The sequence below is a fragment of the Pristis pectinata genome, chromosome 9 (genome assembly GCF_009764475.1).
Source record: "Pristis pectinata isolate sPriPec2 chromosome 9, sPriPec2.1.pri, whole genome shotgun sequence".
NCBI lineage: Eukaryota > Metazoa > Chordata > Chondrichthyes > Rhinopristiformes > Pristidae > Pristis > Pristis pectinata.
In genome coordinates, this window is record NC_067413.1 from 38838983 (window position 1) to 38862170 (window position 23188).

Genomic DNA, 23188 nt, shown 5'->3' on the forward strand with positions numbered 1-23188 from the left:
TGTCCCAGACACCCAATAGTTCAGCTCCCCCATTACTCAAAAGCTTCCTTCTGCATACTTACCCAACATCATTCTGCTCCACCTCAATGGACAGTAATCGAGGTACTTCAGATGTCCCAGTCCTTGACAGATGAACTTACTGTGGTATTGATGACTCTATATATACTGTAGTTGTTTCCTTAATCAACAAGGTGGTCTGGAACATACAGTTCTTACCACCGTGCATGGTGGGCCATAGATACTGTTCAGCATTCCTGTTTCCACCATCTCATTATCTGATCCTACCAATCATGTAGTTCCCCAGCGGGATTGTTTTATAACCTTGCCCCCTTGCATTCGAACCATACCGGGACTACCACCTTTCCTGCTTGTTACGTTCTTCAGGACTTGTGCCCCATATAACTGGGCCATCTTGAATGAGCATTCTGAGGTTGGATGGCTCTTGTAATATTTGTGGCAAAGCCTGCTCAGGACATCTACTGGTTTCCTACTGAAACCACTTTCTGTGTTTAGACAACTCAGCCATGAAGAACATGACCACTCCACCATGATCTTTTCTGTGGCCTGGTTCCTACTGATGCCCCAATGCCACCTCCACACTGGTGACTATTCCATACTTTCCCTTAAACATTAAGTCCACTACATTAAATAGTTTCCCCAGATTTTCCCATTAGCCAGTTTGCACGCTAATCCATCCTGCAATGCCTGATCTAAAACAATCAGAAAATGTTACCAGTGTCTTGAGCCTGACCACTTCTTCACCAACTGTTCCCTCTGGTCCCTGGTTGCATTTTCCAAACCTGCAGCTCAAAACTTTCCAGATTAAAATGTCCCTTCAAAGTTTTCACCATTACCTCATATGAGACCTCGGCTGTAGTTTGTGGCTCAGTAACCCACTAACTTCTCTGTGTTTCTAGCTCTACCATTTAGCAATAATATCACCTCCCTCCTCTGGTGTACAGATGCATTTCTCTGTTCTGTGTCCTCTCCTGGGATGGTAATGATATTGTTCACCCTCACTTTCCATACACGGGGGGGGGAAATCAGCTTGTGCCTCTCAAACTTCCCAATATTCCCACATGTCCCCTAACTGCCATCACCACTGCTCTACTTAGAGAACTACATTCACACTGGACCACAGTTCTACTATACCCTTACATAGCAATATCCCAAACTCAACACCAGTGTGGAGCTGGGTTTGCCGATTGCATTAGCAAACAGATGGAGATACAGATATAAACAGAACATCTCCTATTGAAAGTAGGAACTCTTAGTTAAACTACAGTGTTTGGTACAACAGTGTTCATTCAGGCAAAGCAAACTCCCAAATACATCGATGGCATAATGATCCGATAGTCATCTGTAGTGGTGTTGCCCAATGCATAAATAACCATTAGAACATCATGAAGGACATCCCTTCTCTTCAAAAACAGCATTGTGGGAGTTTTTACATCTACCACACTGAGCAGATGGAGCTCTGGAGTTAAACATCTAATCCAAAAGACCACTGGAGTGTCAGCTTTGTGCTTGGTGCTCAAGTCCCTGGAGTGGGACTTGAACCCACAACTCCTGTGATGGCTGCGCATCAGTAACTTTGTTTACACACACAGACATTTCTTTGCCAGATTTAAGAATTGCTTAAGTCCAAATAACATAAACAATTAAACAATGCCATCATTACTGAGCATTTCTGATGTGTTACATCATGGGAAAACAAATGAACCCAAAGTGTTTCAGGCTTATGCTAACATATTTTGTGTGTGTGTGTCTCTGTTTATGTGTGTCTATATATCCATGTCTGTGTGTCTGTGAGTGTCTGAATGTGTGTGTGTCTCTGTGCTTGTTTGTGTTTCTGTGTCTGTCTGTATGTGTGTCTGTATTTGTGTGTGTGTGTGTGTGTGTGTGTGTGTGTGTGTGTGTGTATGTGTGTGTGTGTGTGTGAGAGAGAGAGAGAGAGAGAGAGAAAGAGACATTTCAGACTCACCACCTACGTAAATCCCAGCCCTCCACCCTGACTGGTTATGAAACTGGGCAAAGACACGCTCTCTCTTTGCCCTCCAATTCCAACATACCCAAACTCTGCCCCATCTATCCATCACAGTCTTGTGCATCTTCAGTGCCGAGGATGTTCTGTCAAAATGACTGAACGACAGCTGCAGAACCATCACTGACTGCTGGAAGCTAATGGACATCACCAGCTGGAACATCCCCACAGGAACAGGCCTGCCAAACATCTGGAATGCTGCAGCCAGCCAAGGGAAAAGGGAGCAGCAAACAGAAGATGTATGACACCCTCAACATGGTCATACCACTACAGCAGGGATGTCTGAAGCCTTGTTATGGCAACACAAGCAGCCAACATTAACTGCTATGACCACCCCCTGCAGCAAGTGTGACCTGTGGACCCCCGATGGTAGTCAACATGGGCACAAGGCCGATGAGCTGCTTACTGTGGGGGTGGGGGGAGGAGAGAGGGAGGGGAGGAAAGTGGACCACCTGTAAGGCCTTAAACTGCCTCCCTCCCCGTCAAGAGCCAATACGGTGCAGTGTGGCTGCACTACAAAACCCAGGACCTGCGCTTGTGGCGAGAGGCAAACCACGCAACACCTTTCATCCTGCGCACTGCTACAGTAAAACTCCAATAATTCTGCATACTCTGGACTTTGTTGGTACTGGACCAGCAGATTTTCCAGACTATTGGATGTTATTCCTGATAATATTGCAACAAACTTATAATACACATTTCTAAAGATGTTACAGAGTAGTGCAATAAACTTATCCATGAGCTTAAAGGCAGCTTGGAAATGGGGCTCGGATGAGCTTAGAGGCCTGGAACCGCAGGCCTCGATGAGTACAAAGGGAGCACGGGAAGTGGGGCCCTGATGAGTTTAAAGGGGTGCAGGAAATGATGAGTTTAAAGAGACTGTGGGAAACAGGGCCCCAGTGAGTTTAAGAGAGAGTGGGGGAAACAGGACCCTGGTCAATTTAAAGGGAGCATTGGAAAGGCAGACTGCTGATTTCCAAAGGAATGTGGTAAACAGAGTCCTGGTAAGTTTAAAAGAAGTGCAAAAATAGAATGAAACAGCACAGGAGGTGGCCATTTGGCCCAAAAAGTTTTCTCTCATTCTTCCAATGGCCAATTAGTCCCAGTGGCCTCTTTCCCATATCTTTGGAATTCTTTTCTGCTGCAGGGGTTTATCCATTTTCCTGAAGAAAGCCCCAGTGGAATCCCTATCCACCATCCTATCAAGCTTTGCATTCCAAATCCTAACCACACATTCCATTAAAAGGATTCTAATGTCATTCCTTGGATGTTTGTCATTTATCTTATGTCTTTGCCATCCAGCTATTAACCTACAGCCACTAAAGGCCAATTCTCTTCATTTGTTTTGTTGTGCCTTTAAACAATCTTATCAAATCTCCTCTTTTCCTTTCCTCTTTTAAGGAGCTTCTCCACCTACCTGCAATTCCTCACTCTTGAAATCATTCTAGCAAACCTTCTCTGCTCATTCAACAGAACCCTGATAGTCTTTCCAAGGTATGAGACACTGAACTGTACACAATGCTCTAGCAATGAGAAATCGACACGGCCCAAGAGGTCATTTGGTCCATTGCATCCATTTGGTGAAATGTTTATTCCGGCTAATCCCATTTTCCATCTTGTTAAAAAAAATGTCTTTGTTTTTCTGGGATCTGGGCATCACTAGCAAGGATGGCATCTATTGGTCATCCAAAGTTGCCCTTGGGAAGGTGGTGCTGAGCTGCATTCTTGTACTACTGCACTCTTTCTGTGAAGGCACTCCTGGGAGGGAGTTCCAGGATTTAGATCCTGTGATGATGAAGGACGAGTAATATATTTCCAAATTAGGATGGTGTCTGACTTGAAGGGAATCCTGCAGGGAATGATGTTCCCAAGTGCCTGCTGCCCTTGTCATTCTGGTGAAAGAGGTTGTGGGTTTGGGTGGTGTTGTCACAAAGGCCTAGGTGAGTAACTGTGGTGCATTCTGTAAATGGCACACTCTAGCCACTGTGTGCCAGTGGTGAAGGGAATAAATGTTTAGGGTGGTGAATGGGGCGCCAGTCAAGTGTGCTGCTTTCCTGTGGATAGTGTCGAGCTCCTTAAAGGTTGCTGGAACTACATTCATCCAGGCAAGTGTCATTAACCTTGCAGGTGATAGAAGTGCTCAACCAGACTCTTTCTTAAATGTGATGGGGCTTCTGCCTCCAGCGCCCTTTGAAGCAGTGAATTCCAAATCTCCGAGACTCCATGTGAAAATTTCTTCAGCTCCCATTCTAACCATTACTTCAAGTCCAGTAATTGATTTTAATTCATGTATTTTTCTCCTTCTCAATATAATTTAACTGGCATATGATACTGTATATTTTTTTAAATTCCAAATGAAATGCAATAACATAAACTGTTAGCCAAGTGCAATTAAAATCAAGGGCTGTACAAACCTTGACCATCTGGGACGACTCGATTGGCAAGGCCAAATTCCAAGGCTTCTTGTGCACCAATGGGACGTCCAGTCAGAATAAGATCTAATGCCCTGGATAATCCAATTAGCTTTGGTAATCTTACTGTGCCTCCATCGATCAGTGGAACACCTAGGAAAACAAATGCAAAGAGCATTCTATAAAGCTTCTGCACTCCTGCAAATGCTACAAGTTACAGGTTTCTCCTCATTGTACACAATTACCAAATCGCCTGCAGAAGACTCCCATGATAGCACTTCTCTCCATTACTCGGAGGTCAGCCAACAACGAGATTTCTAATCCTCCAGCTACCGCATAGCCACTCACTGCAGCTATCACGGGTTTTGAAAACTGCATCCGGGATGGGCCCTATGGAAAGGAAAAATAACCATGTCTAGAATAAACAGATACAGTAGATTCCAGAAAAGCACTGCTGGTTAGAAAACACACAGATCTCTGCAGTGCAACATTTACATTTATATAGAACCTCTTCTCTTTGCGATCCAAGATGATGTATAGTGCAAAATATCCAGGTACAGGAGCAGAATTAGGCCATTCAGCCCAATGAATCTGCTCTGCCATTCAATCATGCCTGATTCTTTTCCAGCCCCATTCCCTCGCCTTCTCTCCGTAACCCTTAACCCCCTTACCAGTCAAGAGCCTATCAATTTCTGCCTTAAATAATCCAATAACTTGGCCTCCACAGCCCTCTGTGGCACTGAATTCCACAGATTCACCAGCCTCTGGCTGAAGAAATTCCTCCTCATCTTAGTTTTAAAGGAACATCCATTTATACTGAGCCTGTGCCCTCAGATCCCAGACTCTACTGTTAATGGAAACAACCTCTCCATATCCACTCTATCCAGGCCTTTCAGTGTTCGGTAGGCTTCAATGAAATTCCCCCTTATCCTTGTGAACTCCATCCAGAGCCATCAAACGCTCCCCATATTTTAAGCCTTTCATTCTCAGGATCATTGTAAACCTCCTCTGGACCCTCTCCAGGGCCAGCAAATCTTTCCTTAAGTACAGGGACCAAAATTGTTTACAATATTCCAAGTGCAGTCTGACTGACGCCTTATAAAGCCTCAGCAGTACTTCCTTGCTTTTATGTTCTAGTCCTCTCGAAATGAATGCTCCCCTTCTCTCGGGTTCTAACACCACCTACAAATAAGGAACAATTACCACAGCAAATTAACCTGCCGACCCACAAGTCTTTGAGATGTAGAGAGACACCAAAACATCCGGGGGAAACCCAAATGGTCACAGGGAGAACGTGCAAACTCCATGCAGCACTGGAGGTCAGGACTGAAATTGGGTTGCTGGAGCTACGAGACAGCAGATCTGCAAGCTGTGCCACTGTACCGCCTAGCTGTGTCATAAAGCTGGAAGAGAAAGCTGGCCCTTCAGGGAAGGATATCTGCCCCTCCTTACCTGCTCTAGTCTACATGTGACTCCAGAATCACCGACATGGTTGACTCTTTTCTGTGCTCTAAAGTGGCCCAGCGAGACAGGTTCAGGAGGCAGGTATGGATGGACAAACAAATGCTGCCTTGCCAATAATGTCCACATACCATGGGCAAATAATAACAAACCCACACCAAAAATAGCAAAACTTCATGTTTCAGTTTAATGGGTTGTTTTGTTTGCCATCTTAGCTTTATAACATGGTTCCCTTTTAAAGCATGCACCCCCCCCCCCCCTTCTGATAAAAGACTGGAATCCCAAACTTGCAAATAGTCAGAATCAAGTAAACAAAGAACAAAAAAAAAATGCTGTAAATGCACACCAGCTGAGGAAAGACTGGATAAAGGAGGCTTGCATCATAACCAGCATCAAGCGTTTGGCTAACTGCTCAGGAACATTAACGAAGACCATGCCTGGCGCAGCAGCCTCTGTCAGAACCCAATTACTATTTGTTACTGTCTTTTTCACATCTCCATTCAACACATTCGAAAAAACTGCAAATACCTCTTGCTGCCTTTATGTAGCCACAAAAGGATGCCTGCTTTATGAGCATGGAAACAGGAGTAGGCCATTCAGCCCCTCAAGGCTGCTTACCCACCTGCTTCCATAACTCCATTCACCTGCCTTGGTTCCATTCACCTGAGTACCACACCAGGCAAAAATTAGAAACCAATGAAAATGCTCGATAAAGGAGAATAGTTAGCCACCACGTGGACAAAACAGGAGACTGGATGTTTCATGTGCAGATGGTGTGTGCACACCCGTAATGCCAACACTTCCTGTTCTTTCACTATATGCCCACTCAGCATTTCCTGCATTTGCTTCTTTCCCATTTTTGTTGGGTGCAACACATTTTTATCAACTCATCGGGTGGCAGAGAGGTGCAGCTAATAACGACACAGGTTCAATCCCGACCTCAGGAGCTGTCAGTGTGGAGTTTGCACGTTCTCCCTGTAACCATGTGGGTTTCCTCCAGGCTGTTCTGGTATCCTCCTACATCCCAGAGACATGCTGGTTGGTAGGTTATTTGGTCACTGCAGATTGCCCCTAGTGTGTAGGTGAGTGTTAGAATCTGGAGGGAAGGTGGGGGGGAGGGGGGGAGTGTTTGATCAGAATGTGGGGAGAACAAAAGTGGGATTAATGTCAGATTAGTGTAACTGGAAGGGTGATGGTGTGCACAGACTTAGTGGGCCAAAGGGCCTGGTTGTGTGCTATATGCCTATATCAATTTAATCAAGGTTTGCACAGGAACAGTGATCTTCCTGTAAGAAAACTGAACACAACCATGCATGGTGAGTGGGAAGAGGCTTGTGTGGATTCTGAACACTGACAGAGGGCTGCCAACCACAATGGGCTGAATGGGTTCCTTCTGTTCTATGATTTTCTCCGATTTTATACGCACTTTACACTTTATTTGTCGTTTCCTACTGTTGAATCACAATCTCTTTTTCAACCACGGAATCACGGAATTGTCACTGAATAGAAAGAGGCCATTCTGCCCATACTGGCTCCTGACAGAGAAGTCCCACCATTCCCATTCCCCTACTCTTTCCTATTGAATTCCCTTTTGAAGGCACCGATTGATTCTGTTTCTATCAGATGCAGAGAATTCCAGACTCTAACCATTACTTGAGTTAAAAAATAACTTTGCCTCACTCCTCTTTTGTATTTCTTGCCCAAAATTTTAAACCTCAATCCCCTTGTCCTTGAACCATCTGGTAATGGGAACAACTTCCCTCTGTTTCCCCCTATCAAAATCAGTCACCATCCTGCCAGCTCTATCAAATACCCTCTTGACCTTCTTTATTCCAAGGAGAACCCTGGCTTCTCCCATTCATTCCCAGGAGCTGAAAACCCTCATCCCTACTAAATCTTTACTGCATGAGAATAAGCTTATTGCTTGAAAGAATAAAGTTATAAATTTGCGAGTTTAAATTATAAATTTAGAGAGTCTAAAAGAAGATAGTTTTATTTTCCTCTCCAAGTCTACCACAAGATCCCTGTATTCCAGAAGGACTAGTTCCATGTTTATCATCCCATTCCAACTTCCAGGTGTTCCAGAGACAGGGCGATAGTCCATGCTTGGCTTCCTTCCCCAGCCCTCATCTCTGTAACCTCCTCTGACTCTACAACCCCCCCAAAATTTCTGTGCTCTTCAAATTCTGACACTGGTTACCAGCTCTTCAGTACTGCTGACTATGCCTTCAGTTGCCAAGACTCCACTCATGGAACTCCCTCCCTAAACCCCTGTAACTCCCTCCATAACCCCTCTCTAAATGTCGCTGCCTTGTCATTTCTCCCGTGAGGCTCCTAAGCTCTTTCACTAAACATCTATCCTAAGAATTTTTCACGCGACCCGTTGGGGAATAATGTTGACGTCACTCCTGTATTGCGCTGTGGGAAGCTTCACTATGTTAGAACTACTGCATAAATGCAAGTTATTGTTTGTAGTACAAGAGCCTGTTGTTAGTCTTTAGCATGTTAGCATATGAGAGTCTTCTTCATGGGGTTTTGATGATACATACCAAGGACCTGGGTCTTTGGAGACATCTTGTTCATACTTAGCATCCACAGCAGCGTGAGCTAACTCCTTCAAATCATAACCAGCGCAGAAGTTACCCCCTGCAAAAATCCAGAAACTGGAAGTCAGCAAGTGGTGCAAAGACACACAAGTCTTTGTGCTTTTCAAAGGAGAATAAAAAGACAAGTTTTGCATTTCTATAGAGCATTTCCCTTCCCTGAGTGCTCTGCAGCCAATGAAGTAACTTTGAAGGGAAGTTCCTGTTGTATTGCAGGAAGTAGCCCAGCCAATCCATGCATAGCAACCTCTCATGCACAACATTTGCAATATATAATACATAGTGTCATATAGCATGGAAACAAACAGGCCCTTCGGCCCATTGAGTTCATGTCTACCATTAAGCACCCATTTACACTTCTGAAAGACAACATCACTTGAGAGGGAAGCTCCAAAAACCTGACGTACTGATCTTTCAGTTTCACTTTCCTTCACCTCCCCCCACTCCCCCCCCCCCAACAATTCAAGCCGACTGTTTTTCTACCGCAGGCTTTCATGATCACTGCCGCCATCTTCGATGGGGATCGAAGCTGGGGAGACATTCGCTGCATTCCTCACCTGGGACACCAATGCTGTTTCAGTGCCAAGACTTGCCCACAGTGCCATTTTCCACAGATGTCCTTGGTCAGCTCATTGTTCACACTCTTAGTGTGAACAATATGGCTGCCTCTTGCTTCTCGTCTGAAATTTTAAAATCAACTAGTTCCATCAACCACAGTCAATGCTTATAGGTCAATGTTGCCTCCATCGGCGTGTCCACAGTCTTTCGATTGTCTAAGAGCTTACCCCAACGACTGTGTCAATTCCACCACAGGAACCAACCAGGTGATGGAATAATTCACTCCGGTGGTCACGCTCTCAAGAACCTAAGAAAATAGGGGCAGGAGTAGGCCACTCAGCCCCTCAAGTCCACCCTGCCATGCTGTAGATTATCCCTCGGCCCATTGGTTGATCAGTGAGGGCTGAAGAAATATTGCAGAAATAGATCTGGGCACTAGGATTAAGGAAGACAATCCAACAGCATCTCCAGTTTAAGCCACGTCCCCAAACCTCATCACAAAGTTATTATTGGATCACACAGTGGTCAGCTCTTGAGTTAATCAGACCTGCTTATTACTTCCATAAAGTTTGGGCAGTGCCTTTACTCTCTTCCGTCCTTAAGAATAAGCATGCTAGGCTATCACCAACAGCTCCCACCTGTGTGTACCAGCGATGTGTGCATGTGTAAGGACGGTCACACTGCCCTTGGGGTTGCTTCTCAATAGACACTGCCTGTTCTTTTCTCCCAACAAGTGTTCCTGTGCAACATAAGACCTTTCTCATCTGCATTATAAAGTTGCTCAGGAGAAATTGGTAAATTGGTTTATTGTTGTCACATGTACTGAGGTACAGTACTTGTTTTGTATGCCATCCATACAGATCATTTCATTACAACCATGCATTGAGGTAGTACAAGGGAAAACAATAACAGAATGCAGAATAAGTGTTACAGTTACAGAGAACGTGCAAAGCAGGGAAACAATAAGGTGCAAGGCCATAACAAGGTAGACTGTGATGTCAAGAGCCCACCTTATTGTACTAGGGGACTGTTCAACAGTCTTATACAACAGTGGGATAGAACCGTCCTTGAGCCTGGTGGTAGGTGCTTTCAGGCTTTTATAACTTCTGCCCAACGGGAGAGGGGAGAAGAGAGAATGTCCCAGGTGGGTGGAGTCTGATTATGCTGGTTGCTTTACTGAGGCAGTGAAAAGTGTAGACAGAGCCCATGGAGTGGAAAAAGGCCTTCATGCAAGTAAGTCTTGATGGCTTTATATTCTGTAGACAATTTCTCACTACTAAGTTTTAGGTAGTGGATACTTTGACTAAGTTTTTGCAACCATCCAGACTTTGCTTATAATTCTCACTAATTTGCAATTCCTGACAAAATATTTTGGCCTTTGCACACTATACTGGCCCAGAAACAAGTATGCCCTTATTGCAATATTGCCGAAACCACTCATAAACTAGCCTATCAAAGTCAGTTACTTTAGTGCATGGTTCAACAATGGACTTATTTTAATTATTCTTAGGGTAAAACCTTAACAGCTTTTAATGTTGACTCTTGATAGAGGGTCCCTGCAGCATTCCAGAATTCCTGGCTGTGTAATCAGGAATTGGAAGAGAGGGAAGAGCTCATGTAAATTACAATCACCAAGGAACTGGTACCGAGCAAAGTGTTGAAGCTGAGGGCTGAGAAGTCCCCAGGTCCTGATGGACTTCATTCTAAGGTCTTTAAAGAACTGGCTAGTGAAGTAATTAGTACAATGGTTCTAATTTTCCAAAATTCGCTCTATTCGGGGAAGGTTCCATTATATTGGATAATAGTAAATATAACTTCTTTATTAAAAAAGAGAAGCAGATAGAAAGAAGGAAACTACGTGGCTAAGTCTTTGTCAGAGGGAAGGTATTTCTTATAGGTGTTATAGTCAGGCAGATAAAAAGATTCAAGGTAACCATGCAAAGCCATTGTGGGTTTTTGAATGGGAAGTCATGTTCGACTAACATATTAGGCCTTTGAAGAACTACCATGTGCTGTGGATAAAGGGGAACCAGTGAAGGTACTTAGATTTTCAGAAGGCAATTGATGAGGAAATGGTTTTAGTGATAAATAAAACCTTCTGGTGTACAAGTAATATATTGGTGTTAATAGAAGACTAGCTGATTAATAGGAAACAGATGTCTTTTTCTGGTAGGCGACTTGGTCGGCATGGATGAGTTGGGCCAAAGCGCCTGTTTCTGTGCTGTATTACTCTATGACTCTAAAAGAGACTGCGGATACGAAAAACAGAACACTGGAACAACTCAGCGGGTCAAGCAGCATACTGTGGAGGCAAAAGGTGTAAGTTGACATTTTGGGTCAAGGCCTGCATCAGGACTGAGAGGGTGGAGGAGAGATTGCCAGTATATAGCAGCATGTAGGGGGTGGGGTAGAAAACCTTGTTCTCCTCTCCCTTTGTTCACCTTTCCCATCACCATTCCCCCCCAATCTGGTCCACCCGTCACCTCCCAGCGCTCTTCCACTCCCCACCACTAACTAACCCTACACCCCCCCACCCCCGCCCCCCCCCACCACTGATATATATTAGACAATTCTTCCTCTTCTCCCTCAGTCCTGATACAGGGCCTTGACCTGAAACATTGACTTACATCTTTTACCTCCACAGATGCTGCTTGATTCACTGAGTTCTTTCAGCGTTCTGTTCTTTAACACTAAAAATTAACTGCAATTCTAAGGCAAAGAATGGACAAGCAACCAAACAGGCACAGGGGTAAATATCAAAAGAATTAAGGAAGAGAAGCAGGAGTAGGCTATATAATCCTGCTCTACTTTCAGCCTCACACCCATTTTCCAGCCCAATGCAAACCCACCTCCAGTTCGTGAACAACTAAGTCCCTATCAATATCAGCCTTGAATACATTCAGTAACTGAATATCCACATTCATTCCAAGGAAGAACATTCAAAAGACTTACAAGCCTCCAAGTAAAAGAATTTCTCCTCATTCAGTCCTACATGGCGGACTCCTTATCCTGAGACCACATCCCCTCACAAATACAGAAAATGCTGGAAACACTCAGCAGGTCAGTACTACCAAAGGGTCTTCGACCTGAAACGTTAATCTCATTTCTCTTTCCACAGGTGCTGCCCGACCTGCTGAGGGTTTTCAGTGTTTACTGTTTTAGTGCCAGATTTGCAGCATCTAGCACCAGTGGCATGGTAACGTAGCAGTTAGTGCAACACTACTACAGCACCAGCGATCGGGGTTCAATTCCCGCCACTGTCTGTAAGGAGTTTGTACGTTCTCCCCGTGTCTGCGTGGGTTTCCTCCGGGTGCTCCAGTTTCCTTCCACATTCCAAAGACAGATTACTAACTTGCAGATGGAGGTCCCGGGTTCAAATCCCGGACGAGCCCCCAATTTTGTCACAAACCAGCAACAAAAGAAACTCCTTCCACTGGCAAACTAGGTCTTATCCCTATCTCGACTGGTCCTTCTACGAACTTTGACTTTAAAATCACCCTGTGAAAAGGGACAGACATGGTCTCACCTGTAACGCCTTCGTACTAGATTTACTTCACCAGTGTCACTTTCTTCACCAAAATTTAAAACACTGTCCAGCAAGAGAGATTGACTAGCCCCAGTATCTCTAAGAATTTTCACTGGCACCTGGGGTGACTCATCATTCAGTGAAACAAAAACCCTCTGATAGATACGAACGGAATTCTTTTCTCACCCTCCTCCAACTTTTCCGCTTTTCCCTCTTGCAAGGACTGATCTTTAACAGCATCTCCTAAACCTTTTTGATTTTTAATTGCCTGAAAGCAAGCATTGGGCCAGCTTCCTTCTTTTTCTTCAAAAGGGCACAATTAGATATCACGTGGCCAGGTTTTCCTACAGTAATAACAAGTACGCTCAACAGGTTTCTCCCAGCCCTGGCTTCTTTTCATCTTTTCCTTTTGATTACCTCCCAATTTAATCTCCGGTTTACCTGGATTGTCTTTGTAACTCTTTTGAAAGGTTTTAGGTTGTCCCCATTTGGATTTATGGGTTAAAGCATAATCATCTGCCAACCTAGCAGTTTCTTGTAAAGTTTCCACTGCCTTTCATTTAAATATGTTGTTAATTCAGCTGGAACACATCTTTTAAAGTCTTCCACCAGTATCAATTCTGTCAATTTATCGTAATCCCCATCTACATTTTTAGCCAGGCACCATCGTTCAAAACATATTCTCTTTCCATTGGCAAATTCCATATAAGTCTGATCTGCAGATTTCCTCAAGTCTCTGAATTTTTGTCTATAAGCCTCAGGAACCAATTCATAGGCCTTCAAAATAGCTTGTTTTACCTTGGTATAATCAGTTGCATCCTCAGCAGACAAAGCAGAATAAGCTTTTTGAGCTTTACCTTTAATCACACTCTGTACCATAAGAGCCCATCCTTTCCTTGGCCAGTTTGAACTCACAGCAACCTTTTCAAAATGTTGGAAATACTGATCAACCTGATCTTCTTCACATGGAGGGACTAATCGAACCTCCCTGCTGGCTGAAAAACCATCTTCAGAATCAGATTCCGAACTCCTACGCTTCATTTGTAACTCATGCTGCCTCTGTTTTTCCTTCTCCTCTGCCTCAAACTTTAACCGAATTAGTTCCCGTTCCCGTTCAGCCTCTAACTTCATCCGAGTTATCTCTTGTTCAGTCTCTAATTTCTTTTGTTCGGCCTCTAATCTCTTTTCCTCTCGTTCGGCCTCTAATCTCTTTTGTTCTCGTTCAGCCTCTATCTTTAACTGGGTTTGTTCTCGTTCAGCCTCTATCTTTGCCAGCTGCACCTGTGCCTCAGAAATTGCTATTTCACTGCCAGGAAACTGTTTTAACACTTCCTTCTCAAACACCTTCTTTTCCACTTTTCCCACTCTATCTATGCAATCATCCACCCTAGGAATAGGGTAAGCATCTGACTTTGTTACAGCATTCACTTTCCTGTAATCTGTGCAAAATCTAACAGTTCCATCAGGTTTAGGTACAATAACACAGGGCGAACTCCAATTTGAAGTAGAATGTCTAATAATATCATTTTCCAACATGTATTTTATTTCCTGATCAACAAGTTTACTTTTTTCCACATTCATTCGATATGGGTGTTGTTTGATTGGTTTTGCATCCCCAACATTAACATCATGGGTAATTATCGATGTTCTGTTTGGAACATCTGGGAACAGATTTTTAAATTTTACAATTAATTCTCTCATCTGTTGTTTTTGTGAAACTTGTAAATGGTCCAACTTCGTTTCAAGGTTCTCCATGATATTTTGGTTTTTTAGTTTCGATGGAACAATATTTGGTCTAAATTGGCCTTCTTCAACATCAACATCAGGCATTCTAGAAACAACCTTTACACCATCCACCAAGGCCACAACTGAATCCCTCTCATAATAAGGTTTTAGCATGTTTACATGACAGAGTTGTGTTTTCTTGCGTCTATCTGGTGTTTTGATTATATATGTTAAATCAGTCACTCGAGATTCAATAACATAGGGTCCAGAAAAACGAGATTGCAAGGGATTATTTTGGCTAGGGAAAAATACCAACACCTTTTGCCCCACTGCAAATGTCCTAGGCCGAGCACGTCTATCAAAATATGTCTTCATTCTTATCTGGCTTGTTTTCAGATTCTCTCTCGCTAGCTGGCAGACTCTCTCCAACCGAGTTTTAAATTTTTGGACATAGTCCAACAGACTCAAGTGAACTTCCTCATTAACCATTGCTCTCTCAACAACTCCAAAGGTCCTCTCACCCTATGTCCAAACACAAGCTCAAACGGACTAAATCCTATTGACTCCTGGATTGATTCTCTAACGGCAAACAAAAGTAAATGGATACCTTCGTCCCAATCCTTGGTGTTTTCAAAGCAATAAGTCTTCAGCATATTTTTGAGAGTAGAATGAAATCTCTCCAGAGCTCCTTGAGATTCTGGGTGATATGCAGATGATACAATCTGCTTTGCTCCCAGCTCATAGACTATTTGTTGAAAAATTTTTTGACATAAAATTACTACCTTGATCAGATTGTATTTCTTTTGGCAAACCAAACAAGGTAAAAAATTTTACAAGAGCCTTTGACACCGTCTTGGCCTTAATATTTCTAAGGGGTATTGCCTCTGGAAATCTAGAAGTGGCACACATGATGGTTAACAAATACTGATTTCCAGTCTTAGACTTGGTAATGGGCCAACACAGTCCACAATCACCTTCGAAAAGGGCTCCCCAAAAGCAGGAATTGGCTTCAAAGGAGCCACAGGGGGTTTTTGATTTGGTTTACCTACCATCTGACATGTGTGGCAGGTTCGACAAAACATCACCACATCTTTTCTCAAACCAGGCCAATAGAATTGTTTCAAGATCTTCCCTACAGTTTTATTCACACCAAAATGACCACCCAAAGGCATACTGTGGGCCAGGTTTAACATCTCATCCCTATAAACTTTTGGAACAACAACCTGATGAATAACGTCCCATTCCTCAGTAACAGGAACATGAGGAGGTCTCCATTTCCTCATTAACACTCCATTTTTGACATAGTATCCAGTTGGCACCTTTTCAATCTCCTCACATGAGAGTGCTTTTTCTTTCAATTCTGTCAACTCAGGGTCCTTTGTCTGTTCCACCATAAAATTCTTCCTCGACAAAGACAAATCTTTAAATTCAGGCTCACTATAAGGATGTTGATCCTCAATGAAGACAGAAAAGTCTCAGATAAGGCATCATAATTTTCTTCCTGTTTAGGACTGTCACAAGGAACCACATCAGACTGCACCGGACTGTCTGTCTTGGCTAATTCTCTAGCTCTAGCTCGAGTCACCGCACATGATGGGTAAACATCTGGATCATTCTCAGACTCATCAATCCTTGGTTTGGTCGTTAACCGTACCACAGGATCACTTTCTCCATCTGCAAGTTAGTAGTTAGTACTAACTCCATCTCGGGTTAGTAGGGTGTAATTGGCCGCGCAGGCTCATTGGGCCGGAAGGGCCTGTTACTGAGCTGCAAAAATAAAGTTTTAATCTACAGTATTCTTGATTTTCACTGATAGTGTTCCCTAGTTCTGGTCTCTCCAGAGGGAGGAAACAGCTCTCATGTGTGAATGAGATCCTCTCTCATTCTTCTAAACTCCAGTACGTATCAGCCCATCTTCCACAGTTTCTCTTCATAGGGCAATCCCTTGACCCCAGAATCAATCTAGTGACTTGACGTAGGGTTGACCCCAAGGAAAGTGTACCCTTCTTTAGGTATGGCCACCAAACCTACACACGGGTCTTAAATTAATTCTATTTCATCAATGTTTATGCAGATTAGGATACTAATTATGAATTGTCATTAAATAAAACTTCTGAGCTAATATTGGCATATGTGGGCTTGGAATAATTTTTAACAAGGTATCAGCCAGGAAGATGGATCATGGAGCACTGGTCCCAGAGTGGGACTCTACAACTGGGAATCCTACCATCTCCAAGAAACACTGATGAGTTGGTTGAGCTGTTCATCTCAATCTTTCATCGACTCTAGTTTTTAAAAAATTTCCAGCTTTCTTTAAAGAAACTTAGTTCAAATCCTCAACGTCCATGGCGGCATTTGAATACAAAACCTCTTGAATACTAATCCAGGTGCTTGGATTACTAAATCCAGCAGCATAACCAACACACCACCATAGTCCCCTGCTTCAATCAATTTGTCATAGGGTAATTATGAGTTGTTGTATTTAGATTGCAGTGGCTACATTATTAGTACCAGAGACTGACCTGAGGTCATAGAACATAGAACAGTACAGCACAGGAATAGGCCCATCAGATGTTGTGCCGAACTAATTAAGCTGATGACACCTAATCCGTTCTGTCTGCACATGGTCCATTACCCTCCATTCTCTGCATATTCATATGCCTGGACAAATTGTGAGCAATGACATTGGAGATTGAATGTACAAACCTTGTCCATATAATACAGCTGCAGTTAAAGCCCTGTTGCTCTCAAAAGCAGTGAACGCTTCCAATAATTGTTGGGCTGTGGTCCTGTTTATAGCATTCCTTGCCTCTGGCCTGTTAAGCCCAATAGTTAGAATTGACCCAGACTTCTCAGTGATTACATAGCTCTTTCCATCTGAAAAACACAGAATAATTTACAACACACATTATCCACTGTCAATTTAAACTCAACAAGGGGCAGAAAACCTTGACCGCCTGCTTTTTCTCCACGGATGCTGCCTGGCCTGCTGAGTTCCTCCAGCATCATAGTTGTTTTTCTTCTAGATTCCAGCATCTGCAGTCCTTTGTTTCTCTAATTTTTATTTCTATCATTTAGGAAACCCACACGATCACAGGGAGAACATGCAAGTTCTACACACACAGCACCGGAGGTCAGGATTGAACCAGGGTCACTGCAACCATGAAGCAGCAACTTTACTAGCTGTGCCACTGTATTATCTCAATAATCGTCGGAAAGCAAAAATCCGTTGTTGGGCATCATCCTGAAATGTTAACTGTTTCTCTCTCCACAGATGCTGCCAGACCTGTTGAGCGGCTGAAGGAATGGTTCAGGAGGGAGGGCTTTTGGTTCTGGGCGCATTGGGACTAGTTCTGGAGGGGTGAGATCAGTACAGGCTGGATGCATTGCACCACAACTGAACTGGGTCACTGCCCTCGAGCGAAGGTTTGAGGGGAAGTTTAAACAAATGGCAGGAGTATGGGCACTGGAAAGTAGCACTGAAAATAAGGAGAAAGGTAGAGAAAAGTTTGGGAGAGATAAGTAGCATCAGAACAAGAAACAGTAAGTTTTTTTTAAGATAGAACATAAATGCAAGAAGCACATTACACAAAGTTGGTGAGTTGCAAGTGCCATCAACCACATGGGACTGTGATACTGAGCAATAACAAGATCTGCCAATGACCTACGGGCTGGAATAGGTTCTACATATTCCTGAATACCAGGTGTTCAGCAAAAGATAGGGCAAGGAAGAAAGGAGGGGGAGAGGCAATGTTTAAGGGGAATATTACAGTGCCAAAGAGAGAGGATGTCCCAATCAGAGAACAAAAAGGAGGTTTACTCGTGGAAGCAGAGAGTACGGTTGAGCTGCCAAATGAATACTTTACATCAGTCTTCACCAGGAAAGAAGATGCTGCTGGAGTGAGGCCATGGATGCAAAGGTGATCCCAATGTTTGCAGAGTCGTCTGGTTAATAAGATTCATGAGAACAGTTAGAGAGAAAGAGGGAAAACATAGGGACATGTTAAAGCTGTGAAAAGCAGGTCAGAACTGTTGCTCAACCTGAAATCAAAAGGACAATGTTGAAAATGCCCAGCAGGTCAGGCAGCACAAATGGAGAGAGAAAACTGAGTTACTATAGATTTGCACTCAGTCACTATAGACCATAAACTGAGTTATTCAGGTGGATTCTTGGTTGGCATGGTGAGTTGAGCTGAAGGGCATGCTTCTGTGTTGTATAACTCTATGACTATTACAGCTGGGTTGAAAAAGCAAGTTAACTGTAATTGTTGAATCGATATTGAGTCCCAAGGGCTGCGATGCGCCCAGTCAGAAGAGGTGTTCTGCCTCAAACCTTCACCAGGCCTCGTTGGAGGCATCAGGCAGATACTTCTGAGTGGTAATGGGATGAAGAATTAAAGTGACAGGCAACTGGAAGTTCAGGTTCCCACTGCAGACTGTAAGAAGGTACTCTGTAAAGGGGTCACCCGATCTGCTTTTGGTTTCTCCACTGTACAGGAGACCAGGCCGTGAGCACTAAATGCCCCACACTAGATTGGAAGAAGTGCTATTCCAGCTGGAAGGTGTGTTCGGGTTCCTGGCGGGTGGGAAGAGACGAGGTAAAACAGCAAGTGTTGCATCTCCTGCAGTTGCAGGGGAAAGTGCCCCAAGAAGGAAAAGTGGACCAGGTCCTTCTGAAATGCTGAAAGGGGAGGGACGGGGAAGACATGCCTGCTGGTGGAATTGCATTGGAATGGCAGAAGTTGCGAAGGATGATCCGTTGAAGGCAGTGAGGTGGAAGGTGAAGACCCCCTTACTCTGACCGAAGAGGGGTTGAGAGCAGAAGAGTGGGAAACACATGAGAGCCCTGGCAGTGGTTAAGGAAAAAGGAAGACATCTCTCCCCATCTTCTTGGGTTGCTAGAAACTGTCCAAAAAAATTTCCTCTAAATGAAGTTTCAGAATTGTGTGCCCTCTATAAATTTTACACTGACTGAGTTCCAGTCACAGTGGGTTCCAGTTACAGTGGATTATTACATTGGCACCGGAAGCGTGGTGACACTTGCGGGCTGCCCCAGAACACTCTACGCAAGAAGATGTATTTCACTGTGTGTTTCAATATCTTATGTCCCAATGAACCAGGTAATTTAAGAGGTGCGCAGGAAATGGGACGCTGGTCTTTTTAAAGAGAGTGCAGGAAGCAGGGCCCCAGCGAGCCGGACGGAAGGGCAGGAATCAGGACCCCGGGTGAATTGTAAGAGAGCACAGCAAATATGTGGTGAGCCAGATGCCGAACCATTGGATAGCAGATTATCAGAGTTTTACTAACATGTGACGTGTATGTCCCTCCCACTCTACTATTACGGCTACGATTCTGTGAGGGACCCCATTGCTCAGTCCTCCTTTTATTTATTCCATTCTTAAGATTATACAATGGGCTAGAGAGCTTCCCAAAGTCATGAATGGAATTAGTAGGTTAGTAGGGGATGGTGTGTGCTGCTTGTTAGCACACCCATGGTGTATGAAGTTACACAAGGGATTTACTATCCGATACTTGCTCTCTGAAGCTCGGTGCAGCCAAGGTGAGGATCTGTGGGGAAGGACCACAGTCCAGGGTCCTGCTGCACTGGACACTGAGGAGCTGGGCCCTGTGTAACAGCCTCTCAAACACTGCACAGGTCTTCAAGGAGAAAATGTGAGTGGCATCGATTCATTGTAAGAACATTGAAAATACAGTGAAACTCCCATAATCAGGCTGGCTCAGGACTTTGATGGTGACCAGATTAGCAAATTTTCCAGACTATTGGATGCTCTTCATATTAATACCCTAATTTTCAATTCACTTTTTTGATGTTATACTGCAATACAGTACATTTGTTATGTTGCAGTTGTACAAGGACGTTAGGGAGGCTGCATTTGGAAAACTGTGTTCAGTTTTGGTCACCCTGCTATAGGAAAGATGCCATTAAACTGGAAAGAGTGCTGAGGAGATTATGAGGATATTGCCAGGACCTGAAGGACTGAGTTATGGACAGAGGTTGAACAGGTTGGGACTTTGGAGCATTGGAGAATGAGGGGTAATTTTAATAGAGGTGTATAAATCATGAGGGGCAGAGATAGGGTGAATGCGCACAATCTTCCTCCCAGGGTTGGAGAATCAAGAACTAGAGGGTGTAGGTTTGTGAAAGGGGAGAGGTTTAATAGGAACCTGAGGGTCAACTTTTACTTCGAGGGTGGTCTGCATATGGAACGAACTGCCAGAGGAAATGATCAAGGCAAGTACATTAACAACATTTAAATGGTACTTGGACAGGTACATAGATAAGAAAGTTTTAGAAGGATATGGGCCAAACGCAGGCAAATGAAACTAGCTTAGATAGGTGTCTTGGTCGGCACAGACCAGTTGGGCCAAAGGGCCCCTTTCCACGGCAGGTACGGTAGTGTAACGGTTAGCGTAACGCTAGTACAGCACCAGCGACCAGGGGTGATTCCGGCCACTGTCTGTAAGGAGTTTTGTACGTCCTCCCCATAACTGTGTGGGATTCCTCCAGGTGCTCCGGTTTCCTCCCACATTCCAAAGACATACGGGTTAGGAAGTTTGTGGCATGTTATGTTGGCACCAGAAGCGTGGCGACACTTGCAGGCTGCCCCAGAACACTCTACGCAAAGAAGATGTATTTCACTGTGTGTTTCGATGTACATGTGACTAATAAAGATACCTTACTTCCCAATGAACCAGGTAGATTTAAAAGGCGCCGGAAATGCGACGCTGGTCTTTTTAAAGAGAGTGCAGGAAGCAAGGCCCCAGCGAGCGGACGGAAGGGCAGGAATCAGGACCCCGGTGAATTGTAAGAGGGCACAGCAAAATATGTGGTGAGCCAGATGCCGAACCGTTGGATAGCAGATTATCAGAGTTTTACTGACATGTAGACATACTATGAATAAAGTCTATATCTGAAATAATAAAAAAGATACTTGTTTCTCTGTACAGAAGCAGCTGCTCTCTAAATCTATTTGTGACTGTGGAATCACTGTTCCCCTGTAGTTTGATGAAGACACAAGAAATGACCACCCCCCTCTGCCTCCACAGATGCTGCCCGACCTCGTTGTGTCCCTCCACAGTTTGTTTCTGGCCTGTCGGTTGTACAGCCTAACACTGGCAGTAAGTCCAGGCATGAGCCCAGCAGAGGCGACAGCTCAGGGCGAGTTACCGTGTGTTTCCTGGGACAGAGTGGCTCGCTGCTGCCGAGGCCCGCTGCCGGCTGCTGTACAGCACCCAGCCCGTACAGCCAGTGCCAGGAGCCCGCGGCCACCCAGCGCAGCGCACGGTGACATGACCGGGGCACCGCTCACCGGCCACAGCAGCTCCGACCGTCCCAATCGCCTTCACCTCCACGGCTGAACTGACCACGTCCAGCTCCAGGATGATCCCCGCCACTTCCCGCGAGAGTGTCCCGAAGGGAAGGAATTCACAGGCAAAGGGTTTATCTTCCTGGTGCATTTGAAGCATTCATGTCTGTGTCTGTGCATTCAGATGTAGGGAAGTTTGACCTAGGTTTCCAAACACCTTTCATCCGCAGAAGTCTCCCCACCCCCGTCAAATGGATTCCAGTTAAAGGAAGATTTGCATTTCCAAATCAACTTTCAGGATCTCCGAAGGAACCAAGAACAGCCCCGCCAGTCAAAATGATCGTGGCAGATGTGCTCCAAGCCTCATTACCTCTCCTGTGCCTCAATTGTTTAAAACATTCTACCTCTTTATTAATCTATAAAATCTACCTGCTCTTTAAAAGCTACCCCCTCTTTAATACCACCAATAATTTCGCCTCTACAACCCCTGGCGGAAAGCACTATTACACCCAGTGAAGGGTATAATGTAATATTTGAAACACAGTAGCCAATCTGCACATAGCAAGCTCCCAGAGAAACGCTTATTCTGAAATGATCTGTTTCAATTAATAATAAGTGAGGAGTTAAATAAGAGTGAGGACTCAACATCAACAAGACCAAGGGATGATTGTGGACTTCAGGAGGGGGAAGTCGGTAGAACACACACCTGTTGTCATAGAGAGGTCAGTGGTGGGAAGGATGAGCAGCTTCAAGTTCCTGGTTGTCAACATCTCAGAGGATCTATCCTGTGTCCAATACATTGATGCAATCACAGAGAAGGCACGCCAGCGGCTCTACTTTGTTAGGAGTTTGAGGATATTCGGTATATCACCAAAGACTCTTTCAAATTCCATAGATGTACGGTGGAGAGCATTCTGACTGGTTGTATCATGGCCTGGTATGAAGCCTCCAATGCACAGGATCGCAAGAGGCTGCAGAGGGTTATAGACTCTGCCAGCTCTGTCATGGGAACAACCCTCCCCACCATCGAGGACATCTTCAAGAGGTAGTGCTTCAAGAAAGTGGTCATCCATCACTAAGGACCTTCACCATCCGGGACATACCCTCTTCTCATTTCTACCACCAGAGAGGAGGTACAGGAGCCTGAAGACCCACACTCAACAACTTAGAAAACAGCTTCTTCCCCTCTGCTATCAGATTTCTGAATGGTCCATGAACCCATGAACACTACCTCGTTATTCCTATTTTTGCACTATTCATTTATTTTGTAATTTATGTGAATTTTATGTCTTTGCACTGTACTGCTGCTGCAAACAACAAACTTCACATCATATAAGTCTGTGATAATAATCTGATTCTGACTCTAACGTGGAGGTGTGGAGTGGGGGGAGGGTTGGTTGGAGGGTGAAGGAGAATCCCCTTCTCTTTGAAACAGTGAATTGTGCCAAGGGAACCATCAGCTCTCCTCCTCAGGATTATAACAGAAAATGCCGGAAGCACTCAGGAGGTCAGGTAGCGTCTGTGGAGAGAGA

At 44.4% G+C, this 23188-nt stretch overlaps 1 protein-coding gene and 1 long non-coding RNA gene across 2 annotated transcripts in view; one reads left to right on the top strand and one right to left on the bottom strand.

The window, feature by feature from the left end:
• Positions 1–21132, top strand: part of LOC127574362 (uncharacterized) — a 34478-nt gene extending 13346 nt beyond the window's left edge. The window contains exon 3 of the long non-coding RNA XR_007956906.1: positions 21046–21132. This is a non-coding gene — a long non-coding RNA (uncharacterized LOC127574362). The remainder of the gene's footprint in view (positions 1–21045) is intronic.
• zgc:101569 (uncharacterized protein LOC449822 homolog) overlaps positions 1–21899 on the bottom strand; it is a 32015-nt gene extending 10116 nt beyond the window's left edge. Inside the window, exons 1-5 of the mRNA XM_052023310.1 lie at positions 21660–21899; positions 17035–17205; positions 8462–8562; positions 4701–4845; positions 4459–4608 (exon numbers count right to left, since the gene is read on the bottom strand). Of these exons, the coding sequence (XP_051879270.1) occupies positions 4459–4608; positions 4701–4845; positions 8462–8562; positions 17035–17205; positions 21660–21816 (724 nt within the window). The 5' untranslated portion in view covers positions 21817–21899. The remainder of the gene's footprint in view (positions 1–4458; positions 4609–4700; positions 4846–8461; positions 8563–17034; positions 17206–21659) is intronic.
• Positions 21900–23188: the final 1289 nt, after the last annotated feature.